Below are 22,473 nucleotides of genomic sequence, written 5' to 3'. Positions count from 1 at the left end.
GCTTTTTCAGGATCCTTGCAGATGTTCGACCAAGCAGCAGCGCCTCTGAGCCATTTAAGGTTTGCTCACAGCTAGCTACATTGGGAAGAATTCAGTGACCTTCAGGATATTAATAGATCCGAAGCCCCTTTATTAGTGGGGAGTGGGCAGCAGACACTTCAGCATTTAGGACCTGTAATTACTCTCCCACCCAACAGAAAACACTTTATTGTCTGGCATCTACAACAACTACTGGGGCATGAGCGGTGTCATTTCTAACAGGGCCAGACAAGAGCGAGCATCCTGGTGTGCCACTGTCTCACTCTCTGTCTTGGTCCCTCTGCGATGCTCAGCCTGCCGAGCGCTTCCCAGCAATGCCGTGGAGTTGCCAAGCAACATTTGTCATGGCCCTCGGTGGGCCGCCGCTTACCGCTCTGTGGCAGCTCAGACTTTGAAGACAAGGGTTTGTTGTGAAGAGTGAAAAAACTTTCCCTCTCTCTTTCTATCTCCTCTCTTCCTACTTGATGAGGTGAAAAATGAATCATTCTGAATATGACAGATCAAATCCTGCATTCGGTTGCTCTGGGGTAAATCTCGTTGAAAATTGTCTTTGGGGAATAAATTCCCTGCTAGATGCCAAGGACTGGAGCTGCGTACCCGGGACACACATCCAGAATACAGCTAATGTTCCTGCATCATACGCATTAGAAAAAGCAGCTAGAACTGGTCAAAACATATATAAAATTATTGGCAAATAATTTATTCAGCAGTAGTCACGAAGGAATTAATCTTTTCCATTATTCTCAAACATGACTCAACCAATTCCTGGAAATAACACAGCTAAAGCCTCTTGCTCTGAGCTGTGAACCCTAAGATTTAAATTCTTATTTAATTCCACAGCTCCTTCCCTCTTTTTATTATGTTCAACAGTGTGCTGCTGCTGTTCGTGTGCCAATGATACAAGGTTATAAGGCTTAGACAGTTCAAAATGTTCTCTCCGCATCAGTAAAGCTAAAAAGTACAAAGCAGCTCTTAGAACGGAGAGCAGTCAGGCCATCTGGCATAGTGGCTTCAGTGTGCCCTCCCTGCTCCGGGGCTCTTGGCATCTACCTGGGCACCAGCCACCAGTGAGAGTGTGCGCTCTGATCCCTGTTTCATCTGGGATGTAGCCCCCCCCAGATCGCCAGTATTTAGCGTATTTGGCTGTGGAAGAGGGAGGCTGGCAGAGCAAAGGATGGGGCTACGGAGCTGGATGGGGACAGTTCTACACGGGAGAGGCTGGAGATGAAGCTGGCGGTGTGCTGACATAGATAGAGGTGTGCGAACAGGGAGCTGAGTTTCAACTTTGGGCTTTTCTGAAAAAATAAATGGATTCTTCATGGTATCGTCACAGTTGTTTAAGCAAAACAGTGCCCTAGAGGCATGCGTGTGGGATACCTTCTTGGGGTGGGTTTAAAGGCAGGTGTCCTGCCTGAGCTGGTTGTTTAGCTTCACTCAAAAGTTAATGAGGCAAGGAAGTATCTCAGCAAAGGATCCTTTCCATATCATGTATTTTAGAAGGTGACGTAAAGCCTCTGGAGGTGTCTGTCTCTCTACATTTCCTCTCTCTGTACAGAATAATTTAGACTAGATGCCTAATGTCTGGAAGGCTAACATTCGTGGAGATGAAACCTGGCCTTCAGGAGTAATTTCTCAGCTAGCGTGCGCCTACCTTACAATGATTTCATATAAACTATATTTCTTTAGTTCCTTATGAAAATGCAATGTCAGAAAGTATTGAAAGCTTTCCTAAAGCAAAGACATATGTTACTTCTGCCTTATCCACTAAGCCAATTAGCCAATAAAAGAAGGAAATTAGATCAGCTTGACAAATCCATGTTGATTTGTCTGTTACCACCTTCTTATTCTATAGCTGCTAATGAATTGTTTGTTTCATAATTTGTTGAGGTTTCTCTGCAGTCACTCAGCTTAGCTGCCTGATTTAAATTTCCTGGTTCTTCCGTTTTCCATCTTCACAAACAAATACCGTAGTTGCCCTTCCTTAGTCTGCAGAACCCTCTCAATATAGGAGAAGCTCTTGAAGTCCCTTCCTAACTGTTCACAGACTGCTTTCCTTGGACAACCTGCAGGGGAATTCCCTCAGGTCCAACAGTTTGAATTCACTTACTCAACGTAAGGACTCTCTAATTTACACCCCTTTGTTCTGGCCTACTCCCATACCCAAATCAGTGTAACTTCTCTTATATACATCTAGTAGCAACTCTTTTGGTGATAAGCAGAGTTAAAAAGGCAACGACAGTTCCAACCCTCTGCGTGTGCTCCCTTTTTGTGGTACATACTGCATGCTTCCATTCCTTCTAGCATAGTTATAGGATTTCTTTTTCTTCCCTTGCGTGTTCCTAGCCACCTCTCAGTCAATCCATGCCAGGACCTTTCTGATTTCATCCACACATGCTTTGGTATCATTCTGGTCTAATTCCTAGTTATCTACTGCTGCTTCAACTTTTTTAAACTATTCATTTCTCATTTCAAGGCATTGATGAGGTCCTCACCCACTTCTAGCGTTTCCCTTTTCTTCTATTCTCCCTGCCTTAGGAGATCTTATCACTGTACCTCTGCTCTAATCTCTAAGTCAGTGCTCGCTGGCGCATATTCCTCTTTCCTTGACCCAACCTACCAATTCCCTGACGTTTCACAGCCAATTAATCCTTCTTCTGTTGTTCCTACTTTTTCTTTTCTGTGTGTCTGGGAAGATGATTAACTCATAGCTGGGTATACGTACTAAGGCTTTATATTCTTCCTGTTTAGCCCTTACACGCCTCGCACTTGGGCAGAGGCATTTCAGATGTTTACCAGACTGCTCTGTTCTCCCAAGTGTCTCATTTTCACCTCTATTAAATTTCCCGTTTTCCCAACTCACTAACCAGCACGCTGCCTGCTTCTTGGAAGACCACTCTGCTGTCAAAAAATCCAAAGCTTTTTTTGTCGACACTGTCCATGCGTTCAGCTCAAGGATTTGCCTGGCGCAGCCATGCCACCTTCCACGGAGACCAGAGGAAACACAGCTGCCCCTGGAAAGGAGTTAGCAACGATCACAGTGAAGGGCAGTATTTTTATTTCAGCGACAGCAGATATATGATGGAAGCAGCAATTAGTCCTTCCTTATTTTCCTTCTCTAAGGATATCAAATTGTGTTATAAATACTCGTGATTTAAGCCTCGCTGTGACCCCTTTCACCGAAAATAAATATTACTAACCCCACTTCATACATGGGGAAACAAGCCCAGGAAAGCTAAATAACTTTTTATGGAAATGCTGAGGCAAAGGTAGGAAACTCTTGCAGATCCGTGCATCAGCTGCCAGAGCGTAACACTGGAAACCATTCAGGAAAAACCCTTAAGTCAGGCGATTAGGAGCAAGGGGGCAAGAAACAGGGTTGTGATTGCAATTACACCAGCTGGTGAGGAGCCAGCCCTTGGTGCCCAGAGCCCAGTTAGCCAAAGGCGACGGTGTATTACTGGGGCTGGAGTTATTGCCAGGGCATGCAATGGATGATTGTTTTTAGTGGTAGATTTGTCTTCTCCTCGTGCTGGTCCTTGCATGAGCTACAAGCAGCTTAATCAAAGGCTAAAAAAGCCCCTGATGCCAAAATAGCTGCCTCACCATCTTGTTGGAGATCTTGCTAGACTGATAGCAGGGCACTTCTTTCTGCCTTCTCCTTCTCACTCCCTCTTCTTCACCTTCTTCATTTCATAGAATCATAGAATCGTAGGGTTGGAAGGGACCTCTGGAGATCATCTAGTCCAACCCCCTGCCAGAGCAGGGTCACCCAGAGCACGTTGCACAAGAATGCGTCCAGGGGGGGTTGGAATGTCTCCCTTCCACTTTTTCTCTCCCTTCCTCATTTCTCTCTCTTCCGCTTTTTTAAAGTGAAATAAAATCAGCAGAGCAAAGAAAAGATAAGAAAAGTAGCCTCAAACTGCTGCATCGACAATAATATGCCATGGATCTTCCAGAACCTGTCTGAGAATGTCAGTCCTTGGAGAGGAAACCTAAGGCCAGAAATGATACAGGCTTAACCATCACGAAAAGCATTCACAAAACGCAGCGCTGAACACACAATGCCGCGCTGAGGATACAGACTTGGCTGCCGTTTATGGAGTGGGGAATACAGTGGCAGATTTATTCTACAGTAGAGAGGGTTGTTTCTTGATAGTGTTAATACTGACACATTATCTGGGGACGGAAGAGGATGCACAAATAGGAACAATTCTCCCATTTCTCTGCCTGTGTCTCCCCCAAGTGCCCCCTACTCCCATTCCCATCTGCTCTCTTCATCCCTCTCCCTGCACCGAGTCCCCTCCTTCCTCTCCTCTGATTTCTTTCCTCTTTCTTCAGCCTTCTCCCTCATCTTTCCACAGTGCAATTACATGTATAGAGTTTTTAGTTCTCCAAGCTTTTGCATCTTATCTCCAGCTGGAGCCTTGTGTCCAGCCCTCTGCCTGGAAAACCATACGAGAGTTTTCAAGCACAGGGTTAAATCCTGCTCTCCCTATAAAGGTGTAAATATTTCCACCCTGCCAGGACCAGGCCATGGGACAGGATAGGCTGATAACGATCTGCAAAGAAAGACCTTTAAAATTATCCAGCACAGCTTAAAGAGGGATGGTCTAACAAACCATCACCATCACTGCACATCACTGAGGCAGAAAGCAATGATGGCAACTACCACCACGCTCCTGCACAGAGTAATTCCAGCCGCCTTCGCAACTGGCAACAGCTGATATTAGTCTAAAGCAAACACCTAGGCAGTTTTACATCCCTATTTCTTCCCCTCTTCACCCCAAAACACACATCTACTTTCACTGATACCTTACTGTATTTGCCGTGAAGAATCAGAGCCTTGTTTATACCTCACACGAGAACTGCGGCTGGGAGCTGAGGATGAACAGCTTGGTCAAGAGCACATGAGAGATCTGTGGCAGAGCAAGAAATACAATCTGAGGGTCCTGAGTTGGCTGCCAAACAGTTGCCCACTCACGCTCTGTGTCTCTAAGTGATGGACCGGGGCAGTGGCTCTTGCCCAAGGACAGATGAGACAGGAGAAAGCGCTATCACCTGCATCTCTGCTTTTTGGCAGGAGGAGAAAAGCAGCCGAGGAAAGGGGCCGCTCTCTTTTCCCCTCCTTAATCTGCTTCCCGCTTGCTTCAAAAACAACCCAGTGCACGGTTGTTTATTATTATTATCACTGTTATTTTCCAGAGTGCTGTAAAACCAGGGGATAGAGCACTCTGACAGCCTCATAACAAACAGCAGATAAAACTAATTAGATTTTGTTCTTCCCTTAGTTTGCTGACTTGATTCTTTTTATTTTTATTGTTTAATTATTTATTTTTAGCCCAGAGGTTTACGCACACGTCTATTTCACTAGACACTGGCAAGGCATCCTGAGGATGGTCTCGGATAGGAGAGGGCGATCGTGGCCAGGCGGGTCTGAGAGCCGGCGAGAGGCCGAGACAGAGGGTGCAGTGTGAGCGCTGCATCTTCTACCCACGTCATGTAAGCCATGGAGGGGGAGGAAGGAGAGCGCAGCTATTCACAGCCGCTAAGAGAGTCAGTGAGACAAAAGGCATCAGTAAAAAAAGTTAATGTGCCTGGCAGGAGCCCAAAACCGCTTTAGCAGCAGGGACTACGTGAGTGCCTCTAGGACACCATCTCTTCTGGCCATTACGGAAATATTTGGCTTGCGTCTCAACCTGACAGCCTCACTGACTCTTGAGGAATGGCAGTGGCAACTACCCTCTCCTCCCTCCCGATTTCCATCGGCTGTTTCCAAATTCCTTGGGATTAGCTAGCGACAGCAAGAAAAGGCACTGGCCTCACTGCTCAGCACTTAGCAGGCTGAAGTGAGGTGACATGCCTCAGCGCAGGGGACAACGGCTCCATTCACTGGGGAAATACCAAACCAGAATTACAAGTGTGCAAGAATAAACAAGGCTGGAGTTAATCTAAAGTTGTTTTACACTCTGTTTTATTAAAGTCAATGCACTTCCGTTCCTCTGTGCAGAGCCTAGTTCTGCTTAATTACCATGACTCAGGGAGAATTTTAATAGCATGGCGAGAGCAGTGCACAATGGAGGCCCTCTCCTGACCTCTAGAGGTCTGTCAAAAGAAGAGGAGCATCTGCTCCCTGTAGAAGTTCCTGGAAGAAATGAGGCAGCCCACAAAACCGCTTCTGCTGGAAGTTTCCAGGTGCTATTCCCGACTGGTCGGTCACCCAACCCTCTCGCTGTCCTTCCCCTGCTCCCACCTTCTCAGCAGCAGGCTGAGCACCCTTGGGCTGGGGGTTCGCCTGGTCATTGACTTCTGCAGCATCCTCACCACTTGTTGACAAATTATTTGGCACAAACATGGGAAGCTGCCCAGGAGAAGACCTGGCCGGGCTTTTCATATTGCACAGCAGCATTTATCCAGGTGTGGTTGATGTGCATGGACACTTCACTCCCAGCTCGGCTGCTACACTCGGATCCCAGACACTGGAGACACCCTTAGGGCCTTTGCCATCGCTCCACCTCCTGCAGCTCCTAGCACTGGGATCTATGAAACAGTGGCCCTGCTCATATACATTTGGCTCCAAACACGCATCGAAGCTACATCTCCACTTTTAGTATACTAGGACAACTCTTCTGCAGTCAATTGATTCAATGAATCACAACTAGGGCAGAGTCTTCCCACTGAACTGAATTCTGCTTAGCTTAAGAAATTCAGAATGGAACAGCTCGAAGGCTGAGACTGGCCTATAGTATTTATAGCCAAAATATTGGTGTCTCATTAAGAAAAATGCTGATTTAATAAGATTTATTTTTTTTCCTTTGCAATGAGGTGTACCAGTGGCAAGCCTTGGTAAGCATCGTTCAGTTATTGTTGTGGCAGGGTGTTGGTACAGAAGGCAGCACGCGAGAGAAAAGCAGCTCTGGATGTCTACAAGTACATCTACAGACGCATATATGTACAATGGCATTTTTTGCCCCATGTCTTGGGGATGTGCCGAATGCTGAAGATCTTACAGCATGGCCTGTGTATCCTGCAGTCTGGACCTGGCACAGTGTGAACTTGTTGTCATGCACATGAATGTTGGATTTTGAACTTGACTATGAACATACATCGTTTTTTATTAATAAGCTTTGAAGCAATATTATACAAACTATTATAATGGGAACACCTGTTTTACCTCTTTTCTGTCCATGCCTGTGAGCCAACCTTTTATGAAAATTCAGGATTATGTGCAACAAGCCGCACACTAAAGCAAGCAGAACAGGACATCTGTACCGAGAACACACACCATACCTAATGAATTAGTCTGGTCTAAGAAGCTCAGCTTCTAAGGACCCAAGCTGCCTGTCTTTTGAGCAGCGTCATAAAGAGAGAGCTAGAGCCACAGAGAACTCTTTATACGCTGGTGAAGACTTCAAAACACCTGGATACTGAAAACCCATCAGGACAGGAAGAAGCTATTTCTCCAAACAGCAGGCTCCTGCTGGAAAATATGTCTGGGCAGTCTGGGGAAAGGTGTTCAGAAATGCATCAGAGAAAACCTTGTTCTGCACCAGGAATTCTCTCCACAAACAGCATAAAGATGAAAGGATGTTGTAGAGAGGTGGGTGTTGGCCTCTTCTCCCAAGTAAATAATGACAGGACCAGAGGAAATGGTCTGAAGTTGTGACAGGGGAGGTTTAGGTTAGATACTAGGAGGAATTACTTTACTGAAAGAGTGGTCAGGCACTGGAACAGCCTGCCCAGGGAGGGGGTTGAGTCACCATCCCTAGAGGTGTTTAAGAAACGTCTAGATGTGGCATTTCAGGGCTTGCCCTAGTGGCAGAGATTGTAGGTTGTTTGGTTGGACTCGATGATCTTAAAGGTCCTTTCCAATCATGAAGATTCTATTCTATGATTCTATGTGTGGATGACGTGGTGCTTTCAGTCACACATCAACTCTAACAATAATAATCACTGCCAATGGAGGCCTTATAGGCTGTAATGCTACAACACACTATACATTCATACTTCTCCTTGAGCCTCATAAAGTAGTGAAAGTTGGGAGCCTCTTGCATCATGCAATTAGTTCCATTTGGGTTCAGGACAACTCCCCATTTGCAGCCATAGAGTCTAAGACACATGAGAATTTCAGGCAATATGACATGTGAGATGCGGTGATGTGGGTTTCATGCTTTAGGGATGTCGGGCACATGCGTGGGTTCTCAGTCTGTGTTGGATTCTCAGGAATCGGGATCTGTGTTTGCAGTCAATTTTAGGAGAAATCTAATTTTTTTTCCATTTGGGGATCAAAGGAGAAGTTGTTCTGACTCCGTTATGGGAGTCATTGGTAGAACATAACCTACATATAATCTACCAGTAATGTCTTCCGCTATATTACCGCCTGGCACAATGGGGTCCTGATCCATGAACTAGGTTTCCTTAGTGGTATCATAATAAAACTAACAAATAATCAGTCACAGGACTGAATTCACTCTTGGATATTGCCACCATCACTAATCTATTGACAGAATATTGGGGGACCCCTGGTTGCCTCAACAGAATGTGTTTTTCTCCTTAAAATGCCCCAAATCCCTCTCCCTCTCAATAGCTTAAAATAGTAGCTCTAGTTCCCCAGGATGAACTCTTGTATCTGTATTCTCTTAGCTGGAAGGATGTCTCAAGGAGTAAATATAATTTCACAGCATCTGTGAAACAAATTCTACACTTGGGCCCATCAGCTCAAGCATAAAGTGACTCAACTGAGATTACACCAGACCAGTTTGTTTCAGTGCAGCAAAGAAGTGAATTTAGCTCAGGTTTCCAGAGGACCGCTCTGCATTGTCATTGGTGCTTTCCTTATTATGGCACATTGGATTTCCCACACTGTGGCTGAGATATGACCAGCTCAGAAGCATGGACAGCCTGACCCAAGCTATTGAACACACAATAAAAATTCCAATCACATGGATATCAGATCCTGCTTTACAACTCAAAAGAAATGAATGGCAAAAGAGAGCTCTGACTAAAGGCATCAGTGACCGCCACTCTTCCAGGCAAAGGCTGCTTCCCACAATAAGAGCCTGAAGTAGGAAAAGGAGAGTCATCTCTGGTTCCTTGGTCTCAGAAGACCATTCCTCAGGTCAATCTACATGAAACCACATACTAGAGGCTGCTGTGAAACTGGGGATTATGATTAGGAATGGACGATGTTCTCACACAGTACCATCTGGGCCTTGTGTACAAAGCATAAGGAGTCATTCTCAATATATATATGTATACAAATTACACAAACATACAGTCAACTTTCTATTTGGAACTGGAGCAACACATCTGGGAAGGATGCTGAAGCTGGCAAACAGGCAAACATGAGCAGTAACCCATCTGCTTACTGCTCTGCAAGTCAAAGCCTTGTTCACGCAGGGCTGCTCTCGAACCCACTGTACACCCCAAGTGCTGTTGAACGCAGAGGGAGAGCCGTACTGTTGGGTGCTGGTTGGCTGGAAATGTAGAGCCCCCTGAGAGCCTTGGAGCTGCATGTCTGTCTCGTCGTCAATCCCTCATCTTCTGTCTCTCCTTCCACCCACGACAGGCACTCCTGGATCTCTTGGTCTAGCTCTGAGAAGTTCCCTTCATCATCAGAGCAACTGTCAGTATTATAATCGATTTCTTCCGCACAAGGAGGTTCATCATCAGTCTCCAGGCTGCTGCTGCTGCAGCTTCTGCAGAAAAATCAGAAGAGAGACTGGTCATCATCAAAGGATGGTATCTTCTCTAGGGGCAAGCGTAAGTAACAGGGAAGTGTGTTTCCTGGGTTCAGCTCTGTCTCTGCTAATAAGGCATGAGATGGCACTAAGCAAGATCCTGTACGTCTTTGTGTCTGTTTCACCATCTGTAAAATGAAGAGTGATACTTCCCTACCTCACAGGAGAAACGATTATTGTTATCACCATTATTGCTATTGCTTATACAGAAACCGAGTGCTTTATACACAGACAACACCATTGTTGCCTCGAGGCACTTACAAGGTTAGAGAAGCTGAAATATAGTGGTGGAGGAGGAGGTATTCAGTTTCCAGAAGGTTGCTGGTTTAATCATCATCCACCTCGCTGCAGTTCCACATTTAGTGTAAGACCTAATTAATCCAGGTGGTTGATGTGCTTTGGCATCTTTTACTCCTGTTCTGTGCAAGCTCACAGCACTGCTAACAAGAGGCAGCGCAAACAAAAACTGGAGGCTCTCGGATCTTTAAGCACACGGGCTCCCAGGAGGGCAGAAATACCAGGAGTGCTTGTGTTTTGGAAGGAGCACGAGAAGGCTTTGAGAGCATGACTTCCTGAGGAAAGGGAAAATTCAGAGGCAAGTCTGAACGGCTGAGAAGACACTCTAAACAGATGTCACAGCTGCATCACCCGGCTCTCAGAAGGGCAGGTTACACCACCTTATCTTCCTGCCATTTACTTACAGGAACGGTCATAACCCTTCTTTACATGTCCACTTTTAATACGTACTGTATTAGGTTAGCCTAATGCAATATGTATGGCAGAATTGTAACCACTCTACTAGATGGCTCTGGGGGACAGGGTCTTTCTCGTACCTAGCTGCCTAGTTCCCATTTGGCCCTTAGCCCAGGAGGGCAGCCGGGTAATTTTTTGAGACCAGAAAGAAGCCCGTGGTTTCAACGCTGCCAGGGTCAGAGTCTGGATGAATCAGGGGGACAGATAATGTGTTTTTCACCTCCAGGTCAATGTTTTCAATCCGACTGAAAGCAGGGGAATGTATTGCTTTGGGGGACTGGGAAAGGAATAATAATCTTCCGCCACTGGGCCAGAGTTTCTAATTTGTCCCAAGTTGGGAAGAATGAATGGCTTGGCAGATGGAGCATACACAGCTTTAATGTGTGGTCTGCTCATTTACATGTCAGTACCCGGAATAATCTTCCAGCTCTCAGCTGTTTCACAGCAGTGCCGGCATCTGAGGTTTCAGAACATACCAAAGGTGTAAAGTATTGCTTTTGGATGCATTGATCCCTTCTCTCTTCTGCACTCCAGAAAAAGGCGTAAGATTTTCCTAGCTTTGAGACTCCAGATCTTAACTGTACACAGCCTACTCTGCGAGCAGAAATAAGCAGTGTCAACCCACTTCTCCTTCTCCGGCTGATCTCTGGCTTAGTTTACTTCAAAGGCTGGGTATAAAGGATTCTCTGAAAGCTTAATAGAGCTGTACAGCTTAAAAATAAATAAAAGAATAATTATGCACTTTTACAGTTTCTGGCTCCACTTCAGTCTGCTCAGAAATCTAGGTCAGGAAGAACTCATACTGAAATTGAGTATGTGACATGAAACAAAACAAACAAACCAGGACAGTCCTCCCGGCACAAACCGCAACAAGCAGTGGTCTCTACTGAGCCTGACCAGTGGGTTTCGTGTCTTCTTTTTTTTTTTCATGCCATGAATTACCACGATACCAAGTACCCACGGTAAGGTTCAAAGCTGACTAAGCTCAGGGGAACTAGATTTTTCATTTATAAGCTCTGCTCTTGCGGCTTTGCAATCAGAAAGAACCAAAGCCTATCTACTTTCAATACCGCTCTTGAATGGAGGTGCTGCCAACGCCACCGGGACAGGGCATAGCTGCCACCCACCTCACTGATATTTTACAGATGGAACGGTTCAGTTAGCAACCTAGGAACTGCAGTTAAACATTTGTATTAACAGGCCAACAATTTCAAAAAATATTCCTATTATTACTTAAAGCTGGGAAACCAAATAACAGAGGACCTTCTGAATTTTTTGGATAACTTAAATGATTTTGAAAGGATTTCTAAAAAAAAAAAAAAAAAAAAAAGAGAAAATTACTTCTATCACAAAAGAACTTTGCTATGGAAGGGAAATCCGGAAGACAACCATCAGAGAATGAAAACCACGGAAACCTGCCATTTCCTTACATGGAAGACTGAAGGGACAGTCTTTATGACGCAAGTCTTTATGCATAAAACCGTTATAATGGACTTCAAAAGCTCTGCCTTCCAAGATGGGTGCTGTCGCGTTGCCTACAAGCATAGTACACAGAACACCAAGACTGTGACAATTCAATGCCTGGGCAGATGTGTTGCAGGGAGAGGTTCCCCACAAGTGAGGATGTGCTTCGCCCATGTTTAGAGGTCAGGGAAGAAGACTTTCTCCCTAGTTTTTCCTGCCCTTTGCTCCCTTGCTGTGACAGTGAACGAGCAAGCCAATCAGGACTGACTTTAGTAGTGGTTTCTCCAATATGGATTGACATCCACTGGATTGATGCCACCACCACAAATCGCGTAATGAGCTACCAAACAGCAAATAGATGGCACCAACCTCCTCTCACTGCCAATGCAGGCTGTAATCACACTAGTGACTTCAAAGTTGAAAGGCTCTTTATCACACTACCAAATTCTACAAAACAGCTATGTTTCTCTGCTGTGTGGGATCTTCCATCCCAATAATTGACTTTCTACTGCGGGAAGATTTAAAATACATAACAAAGCAATACAAACGGGCTAGCTCAAACCAGCAGGCTAGAGGTTCTTCTGGAAGAGGAGAGGTGGCAGCACGCAGGTGCTGGGGAGCCAGCTAGAGTCCCACTGACGAAGCTGCCACAGTCATTACGTGCTGCTTCTCCAGATCATAAAGACCAGCTCCTTTAGGAACAAATGCAGTTGGCGAAACATGCTAATGAGCAGAAATGCCACCACCTAGACTAGTGCATACCATTGCAGAAGGTAGGTCTGCCTTTTCCCACCAAGAATTGTGGGGTTTTTTTTGTTAGGGGCGGGTTCTTGGTATTTTTGTTTGTTTGTTTATTTTTTAATCTGATTTTTAAAAGCTGCAAAATTCTGCCCCCCCCCCAAAAAAAAAAAAAAAAGAAAAAGAAAACAAACCAAAAAGAGAAAAACCCCAGGGGACATGAAACAGATTTACCAAGGAATAATGATGTTGTCTTACTGAAGGTAAACAATGAGGAAAACCGATGGCATTACATTAGAGAACTACAAGACAAATATAGTGTATGAATACCACTGAACGTGAACGCAGTACAGAAGAGGGGGAGGGAAGGCTGGTAATATATCTCCAGCCAACAGTCCCCCAGCTATCACAATAAAACATGTACGCATGTTGGTTGATCTACTAATTCAAAACCTACAGCCTTGTAGCCTTCATCTATTCCAACCGATGGGAGCCACAACAGCAATTTGCAACTTTATGATGTGATAAACAGAATTTCTTTGTTTTGATTTTTAATTTGCATATTTATTAAGATATGACTTGATCTTAATTACTTCTCCTTTTGTATGTGGGTGTGTTTATTTGTTTGCTTGGTTTTGGAAAGCAAGCAAGCTTTGGTAGAATGATTCTGTTTTGCTGACTTAACACGAGGAGAAGGAGAGGGGAGCCCAGTCCCTCCTTACATGTCGGCACAACTGGAGCTTTCTGGTATGACTGAAAAACACTTCTCCCAGGTGCTTCCTGCAAACCCCTCATTCTAAGTCAGCCTACCTGTCAGGCCACAGCTGGATAGAAACCCTGCAAGTCAGATGTCCTGCTGAATTGCATATAAGACAGTCTATGCTGTGGTGGATAAACTAGAGTTACACGCTGTACGCGGGGACGACTGACGACCTCTCTTCCATACACAATTCTGCTTCACTTGTGCACACACTTCCAGGGCATGGAGAAAACCGAGAGACGTCCTAAGTAATTCCTTGGGATTTTTCACTCATATTTTGCTTGCGTGGCAGGTCACTCGCTCTCTCTGTATCCTACTGACTGGCTCAAAATAGAATGTGTTTTATTTTTTTCTGCTGGAAAGAACAGGCACTGACAACTGTCCCTTTTAGGGAATCTGTGACTATTGTTCAGGGCTGCTGCTTGACCTTCACTTGACAGCCCTCGCAGTTGCAGTGCGTTAGAGAAGGAAATGGAGCATTCACTTTTTTTTACATTGCTCCTCTCACTCTTGGTGAAATTTGCTGTAGTCTTGCCAGAGTGAAGCTAGGAAGTGAGCGGAGCGGTTAAACGCTTCACACGAAAACGAGGAAAAGGGTAAGTCTGGGGCCCACCACTGGCCATGGACAATGATTCCCTGTGAAGAATGTATCAACAAACAAGCAAACACATCTTCGTCTTCTCCCTGCAGTGAGAAGTAACACCCCAGTAGCTGCTTAATCACCCTGTCTGTAACCCTGTTTTCTCCTTTCCCTAAACCTCCACTCCATCATGATAAGTCCCGATCCTTTGGAAGCTGCCCAAGGCAGGGATATGGCTGTCTATAAGGAGCCAAGCATGTCTCTGATACAGTTCATAGACTGAAATAAGGCAGGAAATGGCTTTCTTGAAATTTTTCAAGATATCAGCCATTTTCTTGTGGGAAGAGAAGGCAGAAAAAACATTTCTGTCTGACCCAAACAGGCCAAGTTCTCAGCAATTACAGCATTCACCTGAAATAAGGGTGTGTTTTTTCTCCACTCAAGCAGAGAAGTCAGCAAGTTCCCTGACCACAGTTATTGCCTGTGCAGAAGGGAAATTGCTCATTCTTTTCCAACAAAGTTGTACCAATTGTACGAACACTTATATACATGCTGGTAAGTAAAGTGTCCTACAGCTTTTAAAGATATGCTGCTCACTCTGCAGTGAATTGGGATTGCCTTGCCCTTCTTTTTTTTTTTTTGACATTAAAATTCCACATATGTCACCGAATCTAAAAGGGTGTGTGGTCTTGCACAATTTTGCTTTTGAGGAATCCATATGTTTTATTAAAAGTATTTTACAGGAACACTGCTTCTGAAGTCTTGTAATGAAATTAAAATGAATCTTAAGCAGATACATTTGCAGTTATCCCAGAGTACAATTCTGCCTTTAATAGCTTTATAAAGTAGTATTTTAGGACATAAATGAAACAATTATCATGCTTTTAGGTAATTACACCTGTAACAAATACACTACAGCAACAAGATGCCAACAAAGAAGGGCTTTGGTCTGCCCTTTGTGTCTTGATTCACTCGCTACAACATGTGGTGCACACCTTGCAAGGACTTTCCAATTTGATCTCTGCAATTCAGGAGCTCCCCAGACACCAGCCTGGCTTCTCCTGCCTAAGAAGAGCCAGACGAGGCTTTATTTAGTCCCTGACCTTGCCACGGGAGGGAATCAGCTACGTACTGGTGCAAGATGGCTCCAGCTTAAAGAACTATTGCATTCACCTCCTTTGTTGCTACACAGTAAACGATAATGCTATGAACTTTGTAGGCTCCCATGAGATTTCCCTTTCCAAAGACTCTTTGAAAAGGACTTTGGCATCTTACAACATCTCCTGAGAAAATGCGTGCTAAGCCCAAGGCAATGCCAGGTGCCCTGGCTTTCAGCCCACCATGGCCCATCCTTTCACGAACAATATGAACATAATTAAACGCTGCTTTAAGTTCTGTTTGCTATGTCTGAGAGGTGTTTGGTCTTGTTTTGAGCGTAGATTGTGAGAGGTTTTTTTCCTCCCCGCTGCAAATAGCCAAGAGAAAGGTGTAATTCATTGCTAAGACTTGTACTAATTAGTTTTTCAGGAGTTCCCAGGGTAATTGTAGGCTGTAATATTTATAATTGATTTGGCCAGATTAAAAATGGATGTCTGGTGCACCAGTTAGATAAGTAAGGAGCAAGTGGGGCTTTATCACTTAAAGAGAAGGGAAGACAACTTGTAAATAAAGGGAGAGCATGACGAGCAAGAAACAGGCTGACTCCTGGCCAATACTGTCCCCTAATGTTCATTCAGGCTTGCAACAATTTAGCCCCGGACAGCATTTTATTTGCATCCAGCAGAAACTCTCTTAAGTCTTCTCAGGAATGACTGTTTCCATTCTCCTTATTGGTGAGAAGATGGATGATGACTGCTGTAAGAGCAGAGGAAATGTTGAGTACAGACCTCACATTACACACAGTTGGGAAACTGAAAAGCCTTGTAGGAATATGAGCTGCATTTAATTGAATTACACCATGTTATTGGTACAGCTTTGATCTTTCTGTGAAAGACGAGCTTGTATAGAGGACAAGTAGGCATTTTTCTCCCGTTTCAAGGGTACGAGCTTGACATTACATGACGTTCCCGGATTCCAGGTATCTCAGGTCAAATCCAGGCATGTTTCTAATGCTAACCAATACAATTCACATGAGCTGGCCTTTACGTGTAGGATGGAAAAGCTGGTGAGAAGACAAAGGCTGTGGATTCGGTCTTATGAACAATCATTAATTTCTTCCTAATGGAGAACTAATCTATATATCAGTGCAGGGCTAACACTGCGTCTTTAGCATTCTTATAGCTGTAGGCTTGTAAGCATTAATAAAAGCCATTGATTTGAACAACAAGTCAGCCACAAAATGGAGCTATGACAGTCGGTGCAGACCCCAAAGGCGGCTATACTCTTCCTTCTCTCACCCTTCAACAGTTCTTCAGTTTTGTCTCTTTTTTTCTTCAATACTTTAACATTTCAGCACATGAAAGCACAACCCTGTGTGTACTTTAGGAGAGATCTGTGAACTTGTATATTCACTTTGGTTTGTGATGACGCACTCTTCCACATAGTGCAGTGCCTGGCTCGGACAAAACACTAAAGACCCTACAAATCTGCTGCTTGGAAAGGCAGACACCAACAAAGCGGCTGCATTCCCATCAGGGGAAACTAAGGAAAGTTTCTGCTTACCTATGGTGAGAAGTTAGTTAAAGATGACGCATGGGCATAAACGTGGTAAACTCTGGCTATGTCTCCACAGACGTACCATGCAGCCTGCTAAATTTCAGTCACATCAAACACCTTCAGTGACTCAGCACAAGTGGGGAACAGTTCATTCCCCTAAAACTGGCATCCAGCCCTGGCTTCTGCGTGAACTCCTTGGCGACATGAGGCACCCCCGAAGAAAACTTGAGTCCTGACCGTCTATATCTGCACAGCACTATGTTCTTGAGATTTGGGCCAAATTCCTGGACACCAGAGCTCAAGACCTTGAACCCGAGTTTTAACCAAGCTGAAGACCTTTATAAGAACATACACGATATATTCAGGCACTGTTGGGAGACTAAGTCTAGGTTAGAGTATCTTGAGAAAGCATAGTCCTGGTCTCGCTTTTTTGATCCATATGCACTAAAACTTGGTGTTTATTTAAGGGAACGGTATCACATGGCATCAGCCCTGGACCAGCACGCAGGCAGCCCAACGCATGTTTGCTGTGAAATCAATTAGAGGTTCTTACCCAACGAGTGCCCGTGAGACACCTCATTGGTTCTGCTACCTTTAGCTAGGTATCGCAGCCTCACGCTGAACAGAAATTTACGGCCAGCTCCAATGAAGCAACTAACAGTAGCTGTTTTAAAATCTGGTCTGTTGCGATGTTGTTACATTAATTAAAAACGTGAGATAAACACAGGAAATATAAGATGGGTGACATAAAATAGATGGGAGAGTATCTATCCACCAGGTAGCACTGTCAGTGGCTTGGATTTTACTCCGAGTTTAAGCATCAAAAGAAACGCTCCCAAAACATATAACATTTCTACAGCTTAAGCTTCCTGTGGAAATAAGAGCAATCAAGTCGCCCTATATCGGAAGGTATTTACTAAGACTACTGGAACTCATTAAGACACTGAATAATGTAAGAGTTGCTGAAAATATGATTTGGAGAGTGTTTGGGAGCTTTTCTCACAGTGTCTTTATCTCAAGCAATTTCTTCTTAAAATGATAATCACGCTATTGATGATACTTAGCAGTCCAGCCACAGTAATACAGGAAGAGTATTGGAATCCTTGTAATTGCTTTTGGGTGCTTCCAGTAATCGAGACATTGGTACTGTAGGGGGGAAAGAAACGTGGAAAGATTTTGGCTTAGATGCTGAAAATTTGTACTGTTAAGGATAAATAATGTAAAGGCATGCAGGTTCTCCTGGGTTTTTGTTTCCCTTGGTGCTGTTTCACGTAATTCCACTGACTTCATCCAAGTTTTGTTAATTGCTTCTATATATTTAATTTTAAAAGTCCAAGTTCCATATGTATATATCCCCTAGTTCTCTCTGAGCGACTTAAAGGATTTGGGGTTTTGAAAGCAAAATGTTTTAAGATGGCCAAGACATGTCTAGACTGTGTTTTAGTTACATATCTGTTTTATGTACAGGGTATTTTTTGGGTCAGATAACTATGCATGCAAGTGTTTGCTTGCACACCAGATGACAGATAGACACCTAACTACCTGACTGAACTAATAACTGCTGTAAACAACTACATTTCAATCACTATACCCGTTGGAGGAGAAAGCAACCTCTTGGTTGCTAGCTTTTTATCGTGAAAATCTATTTTTAGCTGATAACCATGCTGATGTTTCAGAGAATCTATCTGCGATGGATGTGTATATGTGTGTGTATATATGTAAATATATAAATATGTCTTTACAAGCACACAAAATAGATCACCATCCCTTAACTATCTTTCCTTACAGATACATAAATAATAGATAAACATATATGTATGTACGCATACACTCAGACAACCACACACCCACACATCCACAAAATTACATGGTTTGCTCTGTATTCAGAACACAATTTTCATTCCAAGACACAGGAGGTCTCAGGAGATACTCCTACAGCTAGCTGAGAGATAACAATAGACGGTCACTGAACCTTGATGCTATTGCATTCAAGTGGAAGCAACCTCAGGGAAAGAGCTGGCTACCGACCAGGGCAAAACAATTCTTTGACTCTAGTCTTCAGGTGAGCATTGACAAAGCAGCAGGTCACCTGAAGGAGAACTTAGACCACCTGGGTTGGACTTGAGATATATTAGGACGGTCAACAGGCAGGCAGAAATGGTTGTCTAAAACATAAAGTGTTATCATCAGCTATTTGAGAGCTTAAACTAGAAGCTAAAAGCCAGACTGTGTGGCAAAAGTTAAAATCTTGAATTCTCGGTAGGGAAATATGGACATAATCCTGTTCCACATGTCCATGACTCATTCTTGTACCTTTTAAAGTGAGGAATGACTGTTTTAGAAACCATTCTGCATAGCGCTCTGTTCTTTCACGATCACATGTCTTCAAATAGGTAAACAAGGACAGGGACTAAAAGTATTGAACTCTGGTAAAAAGAATTATTCTGGTTCTGGAGTGTCCAAAGAGGGGAGAGAGTACAGCACCATGTGGGGGTTCAACAGCTGGTTTATCACTGAATTCTGCTTTTAAGGAAAGCCTTCAGGCAAATCTCAATTTGAGGGTCACAGAAAACAGTTTCTGGAGCATACTGAAAACAACTAATGTAAGGCCAACATGATGGTAAAGCACTGCAGCCTAAGAGGTTCCAGCTGGCGGACATCAGTCAACACGGCCACCTCTCGAAGTAACTGCATCTCTACAAGGTCCTATGTTATCACGGATTACCTGAAATTAATCCAACACAAATCTACAAAATAATAATCCCCCCCCAAAATTACACATCTCATTCCAAGGATGTTCATATAACTGATCTGAGGAACTTCCTGTAGTGTAAAAAGTTCTGAGACTAATACATAACTTGCATTCTCTCATCCCTTCCTGTGGAAAACAAGAGTGTTCAGTCGATATCATAATTAGGAAAGAGAGAGAGACTCTATGTGTGTGTAGCCATAAGAATAAAAGGCAGAGAAGGTAAGGTCAAAGAAATCTATCTTACCTTTAAAGCAAATTGAAGTGGGGTTTATAGCAAAAACATCTGATGAAGTATGTGTGATCATAGATAACCGATAACAGACCCAGGTTAAAACTTCAGCCTCTGCCCTCATCCTAAATCTTTTCTCAGACATAATGAGATTCAGATAAAACAAATCTGAACACCCACGTTCAATATATTTCAAAACATTCTGATCAATTACGTTTTTAATACCATATGGAACCAAATCCAAAACCTTGCTTAACCTCACTCATTACACGGCTGATTTGCATATGCTTTGGACTCCATTAAGGACAACAAAAAATGTCAGCTACAGCATATAAGCGGCAACTGTTGCTAATTCCTTGATCTTGCCAAAGCCCTGCCAGATGTTTCATGAAGAATAGCAAATATTTCATTATGCTTTCCCTGCCTTCTAAAATCTGTCTGTCAGGAATTGCAAGGATGAATTTTAGCGGTTTAGCACACAAGAAGAGTATTAGGCACGGAGGGCTGCGACATGAAGCACCACCTTCATCCTCCTACTTCAAAACTCAAACAGGGTTTAAAGGGATTCTTCCTGCCAGAAGGACCCACCAGCCAGGAACATATGACTCCCAGTAAACAGAGGAGAGAGGAAAAACAACCACCATTTGCTGTGACCTAAAGAGACAACATCGCCTTGCAAAAAGAAGATACTAAAGCACATGTACAAGTTGCCATTGCTGTTTGTTGCACAATAGATCTCCGAATACTTTTCTGTGTTCCTGTTGTAGGTATTTAATAATGTTTCACCTGTAAAACAGCGAGATGCTGTTTTCAAACGAATCCATTTGTAGCTTGTAGCATCTATCAATTCCCAGCAGGGAGTAATTTTTAAAATCGCTGTTAACATGAGTATTTCCTGAATGCCTTATTAAAAATCAATTTTCAAATGCCTGCCAAAATGTTCTATGTGTTTTACCTGAAAGTTGTAATTACATTTTCTTACTTTTTCTGTATGTGAATATGTCTGTGTATATTTATATATGTATATATAAATTCCCACTAAAATTCTTAAAAGAATACTAACACACCACAGAAGCAAACATATTCTGAGTCAAAGCCGCAGCAACATAAACTGACAAATATATTCATGTAATCAAAATAAGACATGCATTTGGACGGATGGGGCGAATTAGAGCACAGCTTGACGAGCAGTGAAACAATCACTTCACAGAGAACCACCCTGAGCATTTAACGTCACCCTCAGATTTACAACCAAAAATGATAAAAGGTCGGTTCTTGTGCGCAGACTAAGCGGCTGAAAAGATATGGCAGGCTGTGGATCACGGGAAAATTGAATCATGAGGTTAAAACGCTCGTGTTTGAAAGATACGGGGCTCTCCACTCAGTGGGCTCATGGCCACTTTGAGCAAACTGCTTTCCTCTCTTTGCCCCAGTTCCCCAAGAACATGGACACAGCAGGCTCCAGCCTAGATGGCGAGACTATGGCACGGGGGCAGAGCCAGGGCGCGTCTGAAGCCCTCCACCATCTGTCTACCCTGTATGAGGACGCAAAGCTATTTAATTGCCTCTTCAGCGTAAGTGCCTTTCTCTCTACTGAAAGCAGTAGAGAGAATGAGAAAATAGGTGCTTAATAACCTTGGTGAGTCTGGTCCAAAAGTTCCTCTCAGCAAACCAAGACTTGAGTAAAGAAAATAGCAAGTTTCCAGATCCATTAGGGAAAGAAGTGAGCCTTCATGATTCTGCCAGGCAGGAATGTAGAGTCTAGCAGGAGGAATGATGAGGATGTAGGACTCCTGCTGACATCAGGAGGAGAGAGAGGTGCTCAGTAATACCAAGGATTAGCTGCCAGGTCATATTTCAAAGAGAAACGTTGTAATTCTTGCAGTACTGACAACAACTGAAGGCATAAAAGTGAAGGGGAGATTATTCAGATGGGAAAGAAACTGTCGCCAGCTGCCAGATTTTCTGTACCCAGTCTGGCCTCTGATTTTAAGCTGTCCAGCTAGCCTGTCTAGCAGAATAAGCCAGCCATCCAGCTCGAGGAAACAAAGGCTGAGGACTTGTGCATGCTGCTTCCACTGGACCTGAAAACCTCATTAAGTTAGGAAATCTTGTTTTTCCTGGCATTTGCCTTTGTATTTATGTTTTCCTAGCTCCTCATTTTGTCTCTTTGCTTCAGGAAACTGCTTATTGCACCAAAATAAAGTGACATCTGCTCTCCTCATGGTGGGTTCTGTCTTCCAGGAACTGAAACACCAGGAAAAGACCAGATCGTGAGTTGTTCTGGCCCATGAATTGTCCCCCAGGACATTGAAAAAGCCCTCAAACATTACATTTGCCAGTACAAACAGCACAAATCCAAGTGCTAGAACATACATACACACTTTACAGAGGGAATACATTTGGGAAGGTTATATTAATGAATGCATATAGGGCTCCTGACTGCTGGGCACTGTGATAGAATCTCTTTTCTTGTTCCCTCTTCTCCATCAAATCGCAATGGTATCATTTTCTCTACGGACCTTTTTCCTGCACCAGCATCATGTGGGAACCCCTGTGATAACATTTCTAGTGTCAGTAACACATAACCCCATAAAAAAAGAGTGTATGCTGCTGAAGATCCCAGGATCTCAGGATGGTGAAGAAAATAGGATGGTAGAGCAGGTGCAGCCAAGGCAGACTGCCGCTGACTTTAGCCTGAGATTGCCAAGCTTACGCTGGACTTTCTCCTTTTCTGCACAGCCAACCTGCAGATAAACTGTGTCA

At 43.8% G+C, this 22,473-nt stretch overlaps 1 protein-coding gene across 1 annotated transcript in view; it reads right to left on the bottom strand.

The window, feature by feature from the left end:
* Positions 1 to 5,802: 5,802 nt before the first annotated feature.
* AGBL1 (AGBL carboxypeptidase 1) overlaps positions 5,803 to 22,473 on the bottom strand; it is a 301,822-nt gene continuing 285,151 nt past the window's right edge. The window contains exon 23 of the mRNA XM_054215255.1: positions 5,803 to 9,734. Within this exon, the coding sequence (XP_054071230.1) occupies positions 9,428 to 9,734 (307 nt within the window). The 3' untranslated portion in view covers positions 5,803 to 9,427. The remainder of the gene's footprint in view (positions 9,735 to 22,473) is intronic.

The sequence above is a fragment of the Rissa tridactyla genome, chromosome 9, assembly GCF_028500815.1.
Source record: "Rissa tridactyla isolate bRisTri1 chromosome 9, bRisTri1.patW.cur.20221130, whole genome shotgun sequence".
NCBI classification, from domain to species: Eukaryota; Metazoa; Chordata; class Aves; order Charadriiformes; family Laridae; genus Rissa; species Rissa tridactyla.
Note: the sequence above shows the minus strand (reverse complement) of the source record. Positions and strands in the feature narration are given on the sequence as shown.